Consider the following 20257-nt stretch of genomic DNA (forward strand, 5'->3'; position numbering starts at 1 on the left):
ATTTGCATCAAATAAATATGACTGATGGGCAGGCAGTCCAGGTCTGGCGCCTATAAATGTAGTCAAGTATTACAGTCTTACTGCTTGCTCTATTCCATAAGGAGATGTAATAACTACTCATAATATTCATGGAACTGCACTTAATATATGTGATTCCACTAAGTAATAAAAAAAATCCTTGTGTTTAGGGGTAGTCCTTTGCTGTCAAAAGAAAGTTATTGCTGAGTTATTTCCAAATGATGATTTTTAAAATTGTAATTGATTTTGACTGTTCTTTAAAAAAATTGTCCTGCTCCTGGGGAAAAAAAAGAAAAAAAAACCTTGGCTGGTAGAGTATAAATGGTACAGTCTCCATAGAGGAGAGGTAGACAGTGCTTAGCTAAAGTGGAGATGGTGACTAGCAGATGGATAACATAGTCCTGCAGCTCTGGAAAGGGGGAGGAAAAAGGCACACAAGAGCTCCTTAGGGATCCTTTGTCTTCAAATTTCAGAGATAGAACTTTTGGGTTAGGCATAGTATTTTTTCCTGCATTTTATTTTTACTAAGTTATGTGATAGAAATATCACTTAATGGCTGGAAAACATTATTTAACTCATTTTTCCTTACGGCAGTAATCGGGGGCTCTCCACTCAATACAGATGTCAAATTTGTTGCACAGAGCTACATAGGCAGAAATAGCATCACATTCATAGTTCCAGAAGTAAGTGTAATTGATCCACATTTTTTCACAAAAATCCTTTGGTGAAACCTAGAGATAAAATTTTTGTCGGATTAATTACATTCTTTTATGCTTCTACAAGTCCTACTAGATAAGATTGGTTGGGCAATCAAAGGATTGTGTTTTATATTAATTATGGTTATGCTTAGACTTCAGGTTTCCAAAAAGATCTATAATACTATATATCACTCAGATTTCATAATATTTTCAACCTATTTAAATAAGATGACTCCTATCTGTACTAGTCTACATAATCTATCTTACATAGATGAAAAAGAGTGTGTTGGGCCCAGCAAAAATCTGTTTCTAATGTATGTGTTAGATTTCAATTGTCTCGTTCATGTAATGAATAAGATAAATTATTGTACATAAGATTTCAAGCTATTAAAGCCTTCCATGATGGTGGAGAGCATCACTCACTAACTCCGTTCACAAATGCATCTCAAGAAACCTTGTAGGGGCTGGGAATATGGCATAGTGGTAAAAGTGCTTGCCTCCCATACATGAATCCCTGGGTTTGATTCCTCAGCACCACATATATAGAAAAAGCCAGAAGTGGCACTGTGGCTCAAGTGGCAGAGTGCTAGCCTTGAGCAAAAAGAAGCCAGGGACAGTACTCAGGCCCTAAGTTCAAGCCCCAAGACTGCAGAAAAGAAAAGAAAGAAAAAGAAACTTTGTAGTAATATTGCATGTGGAATACATATGTTTTACAGTTTTATAGGCTTTGCTTTAATTAGAAGCCAGTTTTCTTTTTTTTCTTATTATTATCTTTAAGTAGTTGTACAAAGGAGTTGCCTTTTACAAAAGTAGTTTAAAAATACAACACATATTGTCCAGTTTTCTTTTATACACTATGGTCCATTTTGATCTGGAGGCGATCTGAAATCTGAATCATTTAACTTACAACTTAGTATTCATTCATTCTAACTTTTCTCTCCACTCATTCATACCATATACATACATTAAGTATCTATATAACAATGTTACATTATGAGTTTTCCTCTTTTGAGTCCACCTGCTTGTCAAGGAGCCTGTGCCTGTACCTACCTACAGGAAGGACTAAATTAGTCACATAGCTTCTACTACCTCTATGGTTGAGATCTTGAATGCCCTCAGTCAAGGTGGTCACCACTATTATGTGCCTTCCATAGCTGACAGTCATCTTCCAACAGCCTTTGGAGAAGGGGTAAAGTGCTAGTGATTGAATTCTGGGCCTGGCCCTTGCTAGACAGGAATTCTACTATCAGCTCCTTTAAGTACTGCTTATATTGGAAGTAGGATCTTTATGTCTGAGAGGGCCAACAATGTGATCTTCCTGTGTGTGCTTCCTGTATTGCTTTGGAATGACAGACATGCTCCACCATGCCTGAGTGAGATGGAGTTTTTACCTAGGCAAGCATCATACCTTGATCCCTCAATTTCTGGCTCCTTAGCTAGGATTTCAAGCTTCAGCCCCTGCATCTAGTACCTAACACTTGGAGTCACAGGTTATAATACATTTCTCTGGAAGATGTTTGGACCCATTTTTATGGGATGGCTAGATGCTTTTTAGCTCACCTTCTTAAACATATCTGTCATTTGTTTTCTGTGTGAAAAGTTATATTTTTGACCTTGACTATAAAAACATAACCAGTGTCTTCCATAATCAAACTAGTTTTACTTATGTAGCAGATAACATTACTATATTATATTATTAGACTGGGGGATGGTGGAGCTTGAACTCAGAGCCTGTAAGCTTTATTCCTCAAAGCTTATGCCACAGTTCCACTTCAGGCTTTTTGGTGGAGATAAGAGTCTCACAGGTTTCCTGCTTGATCTGTCTTGACACTGTGATCCTCAGATCTCAGCCTTTTGAGTAGCTTTTATTATAAACAAGAGTTATTGGCATTAAGCTATATTATATTTTTAGATATCAAGTAATAGTCATTTATGATAGTGTCCAATTCCTTATGTATATCTGAGTTTCTGCTTTCCTTCCTTTCCCTATCAAAAATACTGGGAAATACCAAGGGAGCAACCTATTCTTGCCACTCTTTCTCTCTCTATGTCACACCAAGGTTACCTCACTCTTATCTTTTCCTGGCCTATCGTACCAAATATTCTCTTGTATGGTATTGTTTTCCCTGTGTACATCTTCTTTCCTCCACTTCTTTCCTAATAAACCCGTTCTTCTAAACAGTTCAGGAGTCTGAATCTCTATGAAATTTCTCAATTTCTGTTCCAAGCTGAGGACTGAGGCACCTACACAGTGTTTATTGTAAAATACCTTCTCACAGGCAGCCTTTCTTCGAATTAAGTTGAGTACAGAGGGAATATCTTATTCTTGCACACTAACGCCTATAATGCACTAAACACTCATTGCTTACTATAATTTAGTCAAATAATTCTTGAAATCCTATTTGTCCTTTGTCTCTAACAATGAATCACTTTTAGTGACCAATTTAGGTGAAACATGTGCCAATCACTTAAACTTAGAAAGATAAGGAGTAACAAAGATCAATTAAACTGAATGTTACAGATACTTAGAAAAGTTCAAGCCTAAAAGTCTAGGATCATAAAGAATTAATAAAAGCTTTACTGCCTTTATTTACATAATGGATTATCAAAAATCATTGATCTCTTTCTCCTAAGAGGCATTCAATGATTTTATTTTTTGGAAGCAATAGATAGGGCTTCAACAAAGTATACAAGAAAGAGAAAGATATTTGTCCCTCTTATCTCTGTAAATCTATAAGCAGTAAGTAACCCTGAATTCCAAAATATAATGACAGTTTTGGAGATACACTATTCTCTAAAGAAGAATATCACAGCAAGAATAGGAATTTATTGGCATTTCCTCTCAACATGTCTAATACAACAGTTCTAATTTATGGTTGCTTGTGACTTACTTTATCATGGCAAGGAAGGAAAATGCCTTTATTTAACAATTCAATGCAGTGACTGCAATCATACTCTGTACAGTTCCTAACAGGTCTTCTCATTGTTACTTCAAATGACTTCTCGATTTCCCAGCTCTCAATAAATAATTCTATATCTTCCATATTTGTGATAATTGTACCGTTTTGCATCTTGAGATCATCATCTGGATTATCATTGCAAATTCCTATACAGAACACATGTGATATTTAGACAGAAAAAAATAGCTTAAATAAAATATAAGTAGCACAACTAACCAGTTTAATATTTGATCTGAACTGAGTTATTTATTGAACAATGAGTCAATTTGCACACTTTGACTTTAGCCATGATTAAAAGTTAAACATTACGTTTCTGATTCTGTGATATATGAACATAGAACTGCCTCAAGGAGAGGAGAAAGAAATAAGGAATCTATGAGTCAAGATATGACGAAGATACATATAAAATTAAGGTGAGATTTATTTTGATCCTACATGCTTCAATTATCACACCATCTCCTCTGAACTTAATAAGTACAGACCTTTACACCTGGTCAGGTATTTCCATGACCAGTAAATGCCTGGTCTTTGATTCCCAGGCTTCCTTTTATCCCAGAAAAAAACTTTCCCTGAAAACATTAAATTTTCCCTTTCAGGAATTATTCCTCTCCCACTGCCTCCAGCATGACCCCACTCCAGGTAAGAGCTTCGATGGGCCTAAGGGTAATCTTCACTCCTTGTAACTAGTACTTGATACAGATTAGCCAGGTATAAACCAGCAGTCTCATAGCAGTCACTCAGACATTTGGATTCATTCACTATTAGGATAATCATTGTCATGCTCAGGACTTGAAATGGGAATCCTTGGAGCTGAGACATGTCCCTTTGTTGGGGTGACATGGCCTGTTGATGGCTATGATGCTTTGCTCTACCACATGCCCTAGCTTCCTTAAGGAGGGCCAAACCAAAGAGGTGCTACTCATTCTCCATTGGAGGGCAGAGCCAAGGACAATACAAAGAAAGGATCCAGGGCTCTGGTCATAGCTTACCTGAAAACCCTAAGTACAATTTTTTAACTCATTATATTCACAAACCTACTCATTTGTTATGTCTAAATTTTCAATGTTGTCAAAGTATGTTTTCCCTACAACTGCTTCCTCAACCTCATCAGATTTCATAATGCTGTGTTAAATGAGATGTCAGCATGGCTTCCCATTTTGGGGGTACATGTTCAGTCTGGGTCATGCTCTTGTTCAGTATGGCTTCTTCACCCAGCAACTGGCATGGTCCTGCCATCATTAGATGTCCTTGGAATAAACCACACTCCTGCCATCATGGAGGTTACAGAATTTTGGCAGTGACATGTAAGTAGGAAAACAAATATGTCTAACCCCTTCTCTAAAGTGCTGGGTTCTAAACCAGTGAACAGATTGTCTCCTTAAAGTGCTGATAGCAGAGCAGAAAAAGCAACCAAAATCATACTACACTGAAGTGATAGGTCATAGGAAAAAGCATTAAAAAGTCTTATTACTCAATAAATACTGACTTATCATGCATTCTAGATAATAGACATTCCATAATAAATATGTCAACAGTCATAACTTTAAGTCGCCACAGAAGTTTATGCGATTTGTAGCATATTCTTATAATATGCAATTCTTTTTATCAGAATCATTATGTTGATGCTTTTGAATGTTCATGATTTTAAAACTTGGGTCATTCATGTAATTTACTGAGGATAATGATTTAGTCTTATTCCCTACTGAGTTTCATTATCGAGTATAGATCAACACATTCACAAGGTAATCTACAAACTTTTACTCAATTAGTATTTTGTAAGGTTCAAATACACATATTTGTACTAAGCAAACATTTATTGATTTTGTATATTAAGTAGTACATTGTTTTTCATGTTAACTTTATCTCTATTTCTGGCAACAATCTTTTAAAATTTTTAATTGACCTACAATAATTGTATATATTGGTAGAATAGGAGGTGGTATTTTGAAACCTGTAAAAATTGTATTAATGATCTGGAAAGTAGGTATTACTGCCTCCTTCCTTTTGAAAAATGAGGAAACTAATTGTTCCTTAGGAGTAAAGAGCTGAGAAAGACAGAGAAATCTGAATATATGTTCAACTTCCCAAAGGAAATCAGATTCAAATTAAAGAACACCAAATTCAATTTAAAACTTTGTTACATAATTGTAGATATTTCTATTTTGTTTCCATGCTTAATAACTTTTTCCACACTATATTTAACATAAATGTAAAGCCACATAATAAAACTAGGAAAATGTTCAGAACATTGTATTCTATCAAGAACACTTAAGATTTCTCTGACCTCAATCTTTTTTAAAAATAGGGAAGAAACATGATTCTTTGGGTCTGGCTCACTTCACTTAGTATAACTTTTTCCAAGTCCTTCCATTTTCTTACAAATGGGGCAATGTCATTCTTTCTGACAGAGGCATAAAATTCCATTGTGTATATGTACCACATTTTCCTGATCCATTCCTCTACTGAGGGGCATCTGGGTTGGTTCCATATTTTAGCTATGACAAATTGTGCTGCGATGAACATTGTTGTGCTGGTGGCTTTAGTGTGTTCTTGTTGGTGGTCTTTGGGTAGATGCCCAAAAGTGGGGCTGCTGGTCATAGAGGAGCTCTATGTTTAGCCTTCTGAGGAATCTCCATACCACTTTCCACAGTGGCTGAACCAGTTTACATTCCCACCAACAATGAAGTAGGGTTCCCTTTTAGCCACATCCCCTCTAACAGTTATTATTGTCAGTTTCTTGATAAAGGACATTCTTACTGGAGTGAGGTGGAATCTCAATGTTGTTTTGATTTGCATTTCTTTTATGGCCAATGATTTAGAGCACTTTTTTATATGTCTCTTGGTCATTCTCATTTCCTCAATGGAGAAGTCTCTCTTTAAGTACTTAGCCCACTTGTTGAAGGGGCTGTTGGTTCTTTGCGGTTTTAGGCTAGTGACAGCGGAGGATCACAAGAGCCTAATAGCTATGCCCTTATGAACACATAAGATGATACTAAGTGAAATGAACTCCATGTTATGGAAACAACTGTTATATCACTGTTGTAATCACTTTCAACATGCCATGTGAAACCGTAGCTTCTATGGTTGATGATCCTCTTGTATCCCCTTCCTGTGGTTGTACCCACACTATCACTGTATCTCATCTGAGTCCACTGTATACTGTATATACGGGTATTAGAACCAGGGAAGTGAAAGGAATATCAAAATCAAGAGACAAAGCATAAAAAGACAAATGACTACAAAAGCAATACTTGCAAAACCATTTAGTGTAAACCTACTGAACAACTCTTGAGGGGAGAGGGAAAAGGGGAGGAGGAGGGGGTAATGAGGGAGGAGGTAACAAACAGCACAAGAAATGTACTCAAGGCCTAATGTATGAAACTGTTCCTCTGTATACATCTCTTGACAAAAAATAAGAAAAAAAATTAAAAATAGGAAGAAACAAAGGCATTTAGTCTTCTCTTTCTGTGCCTTATTTTTATCCCTTATTAAGATAAAATGAACATGTACTTATTACTTGTCAGTGTTGATTTAAAATATCTCTGAAACTCTACTAATGCTTTAAAAAAGACAAACTAGGATAAGTACAAAGTAGGTACAGATTTCCATAAAATGTCCCAATTGAATTCTCATTGAGCTTCATTCTATATTGCCTTCAATATTAACCTGGAGAACTGTATGTACTCACTACAAGTTTGGGCTAAGAGAGTACAAAACAATGTAGTGAAAACAAAACAAAATTTTGGACTTATAGACTTGAAGATCAATACTCACCACAAAGTCCTTCGGTATAGGATGAGAGGTTAAACTGGGAGCCAAAGTGAATATCTATGATTCCTGTAAGGTGTGCCCACTTTACAACCAAGCCAGATGGCATATTGATCACATACATTGTACCAGAATCTTCTATGAACAATTCTCGACTTGCAAAGGGCAAGGGCACAGCAATAGAATCCACTTCTACCTAGAATAACAAAAATGCACCTGTTAGTAAAATGTTATTATTTTTAATGAGCTGTGAAAAAAAAACTAACTTAGGGGTAGAGTGCTTGCCTAGCATGCATGAGGCCCTGAGTTTTATTCATCACTACCACACAAGCAAAAAATAAATAAATAAAATCTTTTTAAAAAATTAAAAATTACTTAAATTAGGATTTATAATAAACTTATTTAAAGTTGATTTATTATTGAGGAAAGTATCATTTTGATTTTACTAATCAAGAAACATGTACTGTCCTGTAGCATTGGGAAGTTTTTAAAGCCTATTTCTTTCAAATTTATCAGCTTAAAAATATTTATTATCTTTAGTTGTACAAAGGAGTTGCCATTCAAAAAAGCACTTCATGAATACAGTGTGCCTTTTTAAAATTTCTCTGCTACTGTACAACTTTGTGTAACTTTAAGCACCTTTATCATTTCCTTTGCTGCATGCTGCATTCAGTACTTTCCCCTTTTGCATTTCATTTTTTTCTTAAAATATAACTTGTATGTGCTTGGGTGTCAGTTTTTTCATTGTATTTTGTTTACACTATTGCTTTCTTCAATGAAATTAAGGTAAAAAATTCATTTATAGAATGTTTTCTTTGATCTAGATTTCTTTTTGTTTACTTTGATGTTTTACATCAGTGTTTGTTTAATTGTAACAATGTTCCTAAAAGTCATCAGTCACACTTGGTAAAGACTAAGGCTCGCTGTGTCCTACTTCTTGGGTTTGAGTTGAATTTTCGACTTTATGTCTAGCATATAAACATTCTGGTGGCCCTATTTTGAAGCATGTTCTTTAAAAAATGGCAATGACGTAAAATTATTGATGCTTCAGCTCACCATCTACCCAATTTCTCATCTTTATATATCTTGCCATGCAGTTACCTGAGGATGAAACATGTCTACATCATATCTTCCTACTTTCTACTTATTAGTTAAGATTTACTTTGTGTTACCTCCTTCACAAAGACCTATTTGACCATCTTGTAAGATCATCCAGTGCCCCTTCTTTATGCTTCCATATTCTGGTTATAATTTTGAAACTTTACCTCCCTGCTTTCTCACCCATAAACACCTACAAGTTACTTGAGACCAGGACCTGTGTTATTTTATCATGTAAATTCTTATTATAGATTTTTTTTCTTTTTTTTTTTGCCAGTCCTGGGCCTTGGACTCAAGGCCTGAGCACTGTCCCTGACTTCCTTTTGCTCAAGGCTAGCACTTGGCGACTTGAGCCACAGCGCCACTTCTGGTCGTTTTCCATATATGTGGTACTGGGGAATTGAACCCAGGGCTTCATGTATAGGAGGCAAGCTCTCTTGCCACTAGGCCATATTCCCAGCCCTTATTATAGTTTTAGGTAATTGATTATTAGTAAAATATATGACCAGTTATGAGTCATCCTAAGACTAAAAATAAGTCCTTCCTCCCAAATGGTCTGAAAAATGGCTCTGATGAAATTTGAGTTTATTTCTTTTCTACTTCCCACTAATAAATTTATCAACTTCATCAAAATCAAACTATATTTGAATTCTGTCATCCAACAAAGTACATTATTTATGTACTTTAGCTTTTATTTTGTTTTTTAATGTAATATATGATATCTCATTCAATGAGTCTCTGCCAATAGATGTAATTACTTCTAGAAGGTACATATAATATGCAAGTCACTGTAAACAAAATCTTTATATTTTTATACTTTAGAGAGAACCATTTAGATTTGAGTGAATCATCCAGACCATGACTCACAATTTTATGGTAACTACACAATTCCCTAGGATAAAGATTTTTCTTGTAAAATGAAATGGTCTCTATCAAGCCTTTTAAAAATAATACATTGGCCTTCTTCAATTTATAAAAGTAAAGCTAAGTATTCCTTCAATTTTATTTTAGCTATCACTTGTTCACTGAAAACTTAATGATAAAAATAATTCAAAACCGGCAGTTAGGCAGATGCCGTTGTCTCATGTCTTGAATCTTAGTGATTCGGGGGACTATGGGGAGTTCTTGAAAATGCAGCTCAGCAGAAAAACTGGGCTTAAGGGCAGGTGCCTTGCATCTCACTACATGGAAAGCATAACTAGGAGGATTGTAGTCTGGGATAGTAGACAAAAAGTAAGACCTTATCCTGAGAATAATGAGAGCAAAGCGGGATGGAGGTATGGCTCAAGCATTTTAATGTCTGTGAAACAAGTGTTGAAGTCCTGAGTTCCAACACCAGTACCACCAAAAGAAAACAAAATACAATGAGTTCTTCCAACTGTCCTCTTAGTGGTCTTAGTGGTCTTGTCTACTACTTTTTTCTTCTTCAAGTCATTTTCACTTTGTGTCGTTCGAAGCACACACATTCACTGTGGAATAAAAACATTTGGCCACCCGCATTCTCAAAGTGGTTATTAGCCTATTTCACATAGTCCTCACAGTTAACTCATAGGACAGACATCTCAACAGCTGACACATGAATGGAAGCAAAATAAAATATTTGGAAACAAATTTTGAGCTAGGTGCAGTCGTGTACAGCCCAAGGGAGGTTGAGTAAGATTGTGAGTTCAAGGCCACCATGTATTACATAGTGAGACCCTGCTCACAGAAAATGAAGAAAGAAAAAATAATAAGCAAACAACAAAGAAATAAACTTTTATGGGAAACTTTTATAGGAACTTTTATGGGAAAAATTATTAGCCATATATACAATGAAAGTTTGCTAATATTTCCCTCTCTTTAGTAAAAATTATTTTAAGTAATTTCTTCTTTTCATTTTCCACGATAGTAACTTTTAGTTTTGTGCTCTTACCTTTCTTGCTACTCTGTTGACAAGTATTTTATGTATAGATGTTGTCACATTTAACTTTTTAAAACAAAGTCCAGAACTTCTTCCAGAAGAAACCTTCATTTGAAAAACATTAAAGCTTCATGAGGTTAAACATAAATTCAGTGATTAAAAAGAATAAATGTACTACATAATTTGCAAATACTTACTAGTTTTTTAAATGAGTTCCCATTCTGGAAAAAAATGTATAAAGAAGCAGTTTAAAAGGAAATTCACATCTTGAGTTTTAGAAACATAATTTGGATATATGTATGTATATATATATATATACACACATATATGGACACATACATGACACATTTTTGTTTCATGGTGAGAACATGATCTTAGTGAGTGTGTGAGTACTTTTCACTGTGAGAATTCCCAGCATTCCCCAATCTGCCACTTAGAGTTCTATGAATAAATGAATAAAAGGTGATTATGACTTACCTGGTTCATAGAGCACTTTTCTATGTGAACAACTATACTTTCCCCAGGAATTCTCACTAAGATATAGGAAGCCATGCTGTACAAGGCAGCATTGTTCCCATCAAAGGTGATAATACTCAGCTCTGACAGCATGGAACAGCGACCTAAGATAGAAAGATGGAGAAGAGAGTTAGATGATCAACTGTTGGTGGGGTTAGTACTAACTGCTCTCATTCAAAGAAGTCTGTTAACCTCATCTTTGACACAAAGCAGCTCAAAAAGTCACATATGATGAGTCATAATCTTAAGTGAAGAAAACTCTGGAAACAACTGTACATGATGAGGTGATAAGTATGATGAGGTAAGGTAAGATGAGGTGATGAGTTCAAAAAAATAACACTCTTCCTGATTAAAGATATGGACCATTACAAAAGGCACACTTACAAGGGCATTCCCATTCAGGGCAGCAGAGATCAGTGTTGACTTGAACAGGTCTCCCTCGGAAACCGCAGTCAGGCATTTGCAAGTCCATGGGGCAGTTCAGAGACCAATTGTAAAAGGTCCATTCCATGTTAAGGCATATGTACTGGCTACAGTTATAAACAGGATCGAATTTCTGAGGCTGTTACCAAAGAAGAAAGTTAGTAATATTTTTCCCACCTCAAACAAATATTTCCAGTTGACTTACTTAATTTCACATTGCTCATAATATATAATTTAATATATAATTCTTAAATACTAGAATGTTTGAAAAACAGTGAAAATTTCACAAGTCAGTATTAAGATAAATTTTTAATTCAGTGCATCCTGAGTATTGTAGAGGGTATATTTATCTTAATACTGAATTTGACATCAGAATTACCCATGCACTTAGAATCTGAACCAGTCTTTTCCTGTGTTATCTACATTTGATTATTGTAAGCAGACTCATATAGCAGCAGTCAACCTTTCCTATTATGATATATAAATATCATGTACAAATATAAATTCTGTAAATGTCATTTCAAAAATTACAATTTAACCCTATTGAATGCTTCACTATAAAGTCATGGTGTAGTAGCATTTACCTATTGTTCCAGCTACCTTCAGGAAATGGAAACTGAAAGTTTTGTGCCATGAAAATAATGAGACTCCACTTCAAGGCTAGAGCAAGAAAAAAGTCAATGAGCCCTCCCCTCAACAGTCAGCAAGACACAGTGTTACATGACTGGAATGCCAGCCATGTACAAGGTGTTGATAGGTGTATTAGAGTCTAAAACTAGCCCCAGCAGTGAAACCCTATCCAAAGAAAACCTAAATCAAAGACGAAGTGTAGGCTCAAATGGTAGAGAACCTACTTAGCAAGCAAGAGGCCCTGAGTTTAAAATCCAATACTGCCACTTATTTTTATTATGTGCTAACAGTTTGAAAGCATCTGGATATCATTTTTATAAATTAATTCTATTCATACCTCAAATCTATGTAAAGAATGTGTTATGTTTCTCAATGTTTAAAAAGCCAATCCTATTAAAAGTAAAAATGATAGTAATTACAAATTCCTGTAGAAGTAATTAATGATAAATATAGCAGTGATAAAAGCAACGTTGTTCTAATTCACCCATTTCATTCCCACAACAACTCTTTGGAGCAAATATTGTTATTTTGCCTATTATACATTTGAAAGAATTAGTACAAAAGTTAAAGTAGCTTGTCCACATTCCCCTGACTGACAGTTTGTAGAGTCAGGATTCCTGTCCATCCATTCTTATTTACATTTACATTCTTATTTCTGGGGAATGAAGAAAAATTTACTGACTTTATTACCCCTTACTAGTTATGCATTAATAAAATGTCATTCCATATACTTTTCCCTAAATCCTTTATGTAAGTTTCTATCACTCCAATATTTTATATGGTAACATAAGTAGGGGGTAAAAAGTTCAGTAATTTTTCTAAATAATGGAACTCTGCAGTGAGAACTTTCAGGGTCAATGGTAGGCCCAAGGTTCCAAGATTTTCTGGGAACCAGATGTTCCTCCTCTCAGGCACTAATCTTGCTTTCCACTACAATAATCTCATTCCATATTTCCTGGAAGTAGATTGGATAACAGATGAATGCCACTACATCATGACTTTATATTGAAAGAAAAAAGTTAAAGCTCTCACAACATCCAAACCACCTAAATGATTTTATTTATTCTGTTCTACTGAACTTACTTGTGACAGAGTACTGGGAAATATGAGTTCTCTGTACTCATTTCAATAAGCAATTCTCAGACTTCTTAATCTCTTAGCAGAGGACAGCAGGTCTGTCATCTCTCAGCATATAAAAGTTACAGCAGCCCTCTACTATTCTCTGACTGCATATTTTCTCCCTTGGAGATGTCATTCAGGTCCAACTAAATACAATTACCTACAGAGAAGTTGCAAAATTTTACCTTAGCTTAACTTCCATCCAATAATCCATGATTTGAGTCTATGAGGAACCTAAAACTACATGGCAAATTGAACTCATGCTTACAGCTTCCCTAGATCTTCACTGCTTATAACTTTCCCATCCCGCATAGTGCTAATCTTTCAGTTGCTTGAGGCAAAAGTCTTAGGCCCCACAATACTTCTCTCATCCAGCACCTATACTGAATCCTTAACCACACATTCTGGAGCATTTGCCTTCCAAGCCTAACCAGTGTGCAGGCATTTCTCAAGGTCACCATCCCCTTCTTGTATAAAGTCCCACAGCAGCCTACTTATCCCTCATAGGTTCTCCTCATGCCTTCTGACACACTGCTTGAAACATAGCAGCCAAAATGATGGCTTGGCTTCCTGTGCCATTTAGAATAAAAGACACAGTGTTTTATAATATCTACTTTCCTTCCTACTATATTCATCTCTCATTCTTTTAGTACTTCAAATGTATTCAGCTGAGTTTTCAACTCCTAGAATCTCTGTTTGGAACATTTTAGGCTTGGCTCTCTGCATTGTTAAGTCTCTCATCATCTTTAGAAATATTGCTCTAATGTCACGTTATTTCTTTCCACTATCAGTAAAAATTTCCTGGCCCATTTATTGAAGAGATTTGAATTTTTCTCTTGAATAGAGCCTTCAAATTTTGTGGGGTGGGGGTGGGGGTTGAACTCAGGCCTGGGTTCTGTCATCTAGCCTCCTTGTGCTCAAGGCTAGTGCTCTATCCCTTGAGCTCCAGTCCACTTGCAGCTTTTTCTGAGTAGTTTATTGGAGCTACACATCTCACGGACTTTACTTCCCAGGTTGGCTTCTAATTACGATCCTCAGATCTCAGCCACTTGAGTAGCTAGGATTACAAGCATGAGCCAGCAATGCTCAGTGGCTTTCAAACATTTTTATATAATTCAGTAATGTATTTTGTTTAGTGACAATCTGAGAAACTACAATATAACTCCACCACATAGGCAGCAATTTTTTACTTCTTTTTTTTTGAAAATGCTAAAAGCAAAGGGGTTATAGTTACATAAGTCAGGCAAAATTTCCTTTTGCACAATGTCACCCTTGCACTCACTTTCTTGAGTTCTTTTATGTTTTATCTATGGCATCTAACTAGTGCTTAACCAGAAGTGATACTACATAAACATTGCTTGGATGTCAATTCATTTATTCAAAAAGGAGCATATTTGAGCTACAAAACTTGCCCCAGTCTCATCTGAGTAACTGAATATTATCTTTTTTGGTTATAATGTGCCATTATCATCTTGCCTAGAGTCTGGCCTATAGAACCTGCTCAATAAACAGCCCACAGAAAGCCAAAACAAATGAGGCTATTAGGAATCACACTTCATCATAAAGATTCTTCTTTGCATTTTGTTTTCCTTAATCTGACAGAAGGTAAGAAGTAAACAGTATTTAAGAAATTGTAGTTTTAAAAATATAATGCATATTCTTATATTTAAACAAAGATAGATTAGAGGGCATGCAAAAAGAAGTTCAATTGTATTTGGATAGTGGAAATTTGAGCAGACACTAAGGAAATAATAAAAGCTGAAAGAGCCTAGCCAGACATACCTCACATTCCAAACCTGTGGTTGGGGTGATATCAGAGGGACTAACCATCTCTGGACCTATAAGAAATGAACATGAAACCTTCATTAGCAGAACAGCAGCTCTCATGTATACAATTGACATGTGTTGGAAATTATGCTAAAATGCTTTTGATTATATCACTTGTTCTGCACAAACATCCTGTGAAGAAGACAAAAATACTATTGTTTCATAGATGCAGAAGGTAAATCAATTCAAAAGTATATCTGCACGTGATGGGACATAATTCTAACTTAAGAGTTTCTCAATCTCTAAGTACAATCAGACTTCTCTAAGTTTAATTGACCATTCACTGCCTTGATGTCAAAAAAATTGTCTAAACAGGTAAAAATATCAATAGTTTCACTAAAGAGTGATCAGAAGCTACAAATTTTGTTGCATTCAAAACAATTAATGTAGCTGGTCCTTATCTCTTGAGGAACCTCAGATATGTACTCTTTGCAAGCAGAATGGATGGTGCTTTGGCCCACATGGCAACCCCACTGGGGAGGTGTAGAGGAGTGACCCATGTAAGAAGAAGAAATGATGGTCAACACATTTTCTGGTGTTTTCTCAATGTACTAGACAAATATCTAAAATACTCAACCTGAAGGACTATAGGATAAGATAATTTTCTGAACTCTTCCTAGTTGCAGTCACAATGTCTGCCATTGACAATATTTTAAATACTCAATTTGTTTCCCATTCCTGCTATAAAAATAGTCATATATCTAATACCACATTTATTATCTTGTGGATCTTAAGGCCTTAAGCCAATACGTTACCTATAGTATTTAATACAATGTAAACATTATGAAAATAGTTGTCCTGTTGTGTTGTTTAAGAAATGATGGATAGGGAAAAGAACTGAGCATGTTCATTTCAGATGAATTTTTTCCAAGTATTTTCAATGAACCATTGGTTGAATCCACAAATGTGAAACTGAAGGTATGAAAGGTTTACAGTAGTAGCTTGCGGACTAGTGTGTATTTTGTCTACCATACCAATTGCCACTGAGTGCCTGGACAATGCTTGGCATAGATGATACTCAATTAAGACTTACCAAGTATAAACATCTGTATTAAAACTTTCCTAGAGGGCTGGGGATATAGCCTAGTGGCAAGAGTGCCTGCCTCGGATACACGAGGCCCTAGGTTCGATTCCCCAGCACCACATATACAGAAAACGGCCAGAAGCGGCGCTGTGGCTCAAGTGGCAGAGTGCTAGCCTTGAGCGGGAAGAAGCCAGGGACAGTGCTCAGGCCCTGAGTCCAAGGCCCAGGACTGGCCAAAAAAAAAAAAAACTTTCCTAAATCATAGTCATAGGATAAGTACATTAAAGTTGGGCAAACCTCCCTATAAGTGGATTAAATTCTTCCCTGAAACAAATTTCACAGTGAGGGAAGGAAATGAGAGTGAGAGCCAAAGATACATCTCCAGAGCCTACGGAATAAAAAAATGAAAGTGGGGCCTCCAGAGAAAGACTTGTGAAACTGATTGGAGCCAATTTATTTTAAAACAGGTTTAGTAAAACTAAATTCTAAGTCCTAATAACAAATAAAGAAAGAAATCTACCCAATGTAGGAAGTGTGTCATGTTGAACCTGTCAACTGGACAGCAACATGAAGCAAAAGTGACAGGTGTGTTTTGGGTTGGTTGAGTCGTCCTGCTACATGTGGTTGTGATAGGTATGACAAAACTCAAACTACAGATGCTAATTTTACTGCCTAAGTCATAGGTTTACTTGAAACCATAGGTCGTGACAGCTTACCTGGTGACATTAATGCTGGTTCTGTAGGAATCATGGGTATGTCTATAAAGAAACAAAGATGTTCAGCATCAATCAGTATTTGAGCAAGGTGAGACCCACCTACTGCATATGGGGCTCTTTAACTTCAAACACATTTTGGAAGAGAATACAAAATGGAAGTGGGGACTTCATGGAAAGACTTGCAATTATATCTGACACTCATTAGAGCCAATTTATTTACTGAGAAATTTTAAAACAGGTTTAGTAAAACCTAAATTATTGGGGGAAAATTACATGAAGAAAGTCCTATCTGTCCATCCACTGTAGATGTGTCATGTTGAGCCTGTCAACAGGATGAGCAACATGAGGCAAAAGTGACGGGTGTGTTTTGGGTTGGTTGAGTATTCCTACTACACGTGGCTGTGATAGGTATGTCAGGACTCAAATTACAGCTGCTAATTTTATTGTCTAAAACTGTAGCTTTGCCTAAAATCACAGCTTGCAACAGCATACCTGGTGGCATCAATGCTGGTTCTGTAGGAATTATGGGTATGCCTACAAAGAAACAAAGATGCTCTGTTTTTATCAGTATTTGAGTAAGGTGAGACCCACCTAATACCTTCAGGCCTCTTTAACTTCAAATATGTTTTGGAAGAGGAAACAAAAGAGAGATTTGAGAGGCAAGATAAACATGATTTAGGAAGTAGAGAGGAAAATAACCTACAGCTGTCACATTAAGGAAGTATTTTACAGTTATTGTGTATCTACAACTGCTGTTTAGAGATGTTTGCCTCCTAGGGTGCTTCCCATTTTTCACAGAAAATTAAAGAAGGTTCACACTTACAGTCTTCTGGGTAAACACATTTGAGAGTGACCTCATCGAGGATCATATTTTTAGGGCAGTATGGCAAGCATCCTTCAACCCTACATATAGGAAAAAAAATAAAATGAAAGCAATGCAAAATGTAAAATAAAACTCTGTATTGAACTAAACTGTGTTCTGCATGAAAGTCTCCTTCTCAAGCACTAAGGACTACTTCTCTGACAGCCTTGTATAAATAATGTGACTTATGAAATTGCAGGCTGGTGGGTGTTAAAGGGATGGATGTCTCCTGTACCTAAGCAGATTGCTATGACTGTGACTATCCTTTGTATGAAAATGTCTATAGTACAAAAACAGCATCTTCCATGGCTTTCACTGCCTCCTATTAAATCCTAAGCTCACTAAAAAGACCATTGAGATCTTGAGTAGAAGAGAGGGAGGCAGGAGATGGCAGCAGGTCTTTGAGTAAAGAGAAAGGGAGAGGGGCTGAGAATATGGCCTAGTGGCAAGAGTGCTTGCCTCCTACACATGAAGCTCTCGGTTCGATTCCCCAGCACCACATATATGGAAAACGGCCAGAAGGGATGCTGTGGCTCAGGTGGCAGAGTGCTAGCCTTGAGCAGGAAGAAGCCCCCTGGTGCTCAGGCCCTGAGTCCAAGGCCCAGAACTGGCCAAAAAAAAAAAAAAAAGAGAGAGAGAGAGAGAAAGGGAGGGGACAGAGCTCCGGCTCTCAAGAGGGTCTGTGGGCAAGTAGGTGGCACTGCCTTGGCAGGAAGTGGTGGTGTAAGACCTAAAATAATTCAGGTTTCCAGCTTCAGGACATTTGGCTTGGGTATGGATGAATGCCCTTGCATGAAGCAGAGCTACCAAATTAAGAGTTCCTAAAACCTCAAGAGGCCTTAGACTTGGAGACTGTCCGCCAAGAACAGAAAAAACAGATCTTTAAAGAATGAAGCCAAAATATTGCCTGAGACTACATTTTACTGCTACTGCTGTTCAGTTGAAGCCCAGATTCCAATTTATGCTGAAACAAAGGAAATAAATACAATCCTTCATGGAGGTTCATATTAGGTTTATACATTCTATACAGAATTAATGAAACTGTTGTTAAAAAAAAAAAAAAAAAAAAACAACCTCCTGGGGATGTAGCTCATGGTAGAGTGCTTGCCTAGCATGCATGAAGCCCTGGATTCTATTCCTCAATACCACATAAACAGTCAGTCACACAGTGATTCAAGTGGTAGAATTCTAGCCTTGAGCAAAGTGGCTCAGGGACAGTGACTGGCTCTGAGCTCAAGCCCCAGGACTGACAAAACAAACCAAAAAACCCTACTTAACTGCATCTCAAATGCACTATCACATGGTAGTAATATTTATTATTTAAGAATACTTGGCCCTGTTAATTCGACAGTATCAGTTTTGTTTGTTGAAAAAATATAGTTGATAATTGAACAAAGTACAATTTTTAAAAGCTATTTAAAAAAAAAAAAGGATAATAGAAATTACCTGAAGTTAAAGAATAAAAAATAATGTATTAGTAAAGCTTAAACTGGACAAGATAAATTAGCGATTTAGAGTTTGATTAGTTTTAAAATATGTATAAGTTCTTGAAAGTGGAGGTGTTAATGAGGGCATTAATTGTAATTCAACCTAAAAGATACTCCTACTTTGTATAAAGACTATGAAAACACATAAGATGATGCTAAGTGGAATGAACTCCATGTTATGGAAACGATTGTTATATCACTGTTGTAACTATTTTCAACGTGCTATGTGTAACTGTAGCTTCTATTATTGATGATCTTCTTGTATCCCCTTCCTGTGGTTTTACCTACACTATCTGTGTATCTTATCTGAGTATATTGGAAACTGTGTATACTGGTATTAGAACTAGGATATTGAAAGGGAATAACAAAATCAAGAGACACATGGTACAAAAAGATAAACAACTATAAAAGCAATACTTGCAAAACTATTTGGTGTAAATGAACTGAACAACTCATGGGGGGGAAAGGAAAGGGGGAGAGGAGAGGGGGGAATGAGGGACGAGGTAACAAACAGTACAAGAAATGTATCCAATGCCTAACGTATGAAACTATTACTTCTCTGTACATCAGTTTGATAATAAAAATTTTTTAAAAGACTATGAAAAATTTATGTTTCAAAGTTTCCTTATTATTTGTGAGTAATGAAAGCTTTATTTCCAGGATTTCAGATATCATTGTCAAATAATAAGATAAATGTATTAAAATAACAAACATTTAAAAATAAATTTAATATTCACTAAAAAATTTGCCAATTTTTTTCAGCTGTTACTAAAGAATTGGAACAAAAATGTTTATTATTAAAATAAACTAACTCAATGCTAGGAAGCAGCAAAGCAAAATCAGGAGGCACTATGAAACTAGAAAAGTTTTTTACTAAGTGACACTTAAGGAGACACATTTAACCACCTCCTTGATACCTCTATCCTTTCACAATATATTTTTTAAGAACATAAGCAGCTTATATGTTATCAGTGGCTTATTTCAATGAACTTTATAACAAACAGGATTATTAATACCATTCAACTCTAAACTTATCAAGTGAAAGAAACAAAAACCTAGATTGCAGGAAGGCTATAGCCAGTCATCATTAAAATAAATCACCATCTATTTTTATGCAACTCAAACATTTTTCAGTTGTTCTGTGCCAGTTAAAGCTGTAGACCTGGGCTGGGAATGTGGCTTAGTAGTAGAGTTTTTAACCTAGCATGCAC

General features: G+C 36.0%; 1 protein-coding gene across 2 annotated transcripts in view; it reads right to left on the minus strand.

Annotated features, from left to right (window-relative positions):
- Positions 1–20257, minus strand: part of Otogl (otogelin like) — a 123791-nt gene that overhangs the window by 18045 nt on the left and 85489 nt on the right. For both annotated transcript variants that reach the window (XM_048359009.1, XM_048359001.1), the window contains 11 exons: positions 17521–17600; positions 17190–17231; positions 16671–16697; positions 14913–14968; positions 11343–11520; positions 10920–11062; positions 10640–10663; positions 10455–10547; positions 7451–7640; positions 3608–3822; positions 608–749 (listed from right to left, as the gene is read on the minus strand). In XM_048359009.1, coding sequence (XP_048214966.1) covers positions 608–749; positions 3608–3822; positions 7451–7640; positions 10455–10547; positions 10640–10663; positions 10920–11062; positions 11343–11520; positions 14913–14968; positions 16671–16697; positions 17190–17231; positions 17521–17600 — 1190 coding nt within the window. The remainder of the gene's footprint in view (positions 1–607; positions 750–3607; positions 3823–7450; positions 7641–10454; positions 10548–10639; positions 10664–10919; positions 11063–11342; positions 11521–14912; positions 14969–16670; positions 16698–17189; positions 17232–17520; positions 17601–20257) is intronic.

This window comes from Perognathus longimembris, chromosome 1, assembly GCF_023159225.1.
Source record: "Perognathus longimembris pacificus isolate PPM17 chromosome 1, ASM2315922v1, whole genome shotgun sequence".
NCBI classification, from domain to species: Eukaryota; Metazoa; Chordata; class Mammalia; order Rodentia; family Heteromyidae; genus Perognathus; species Perognathus longimembris.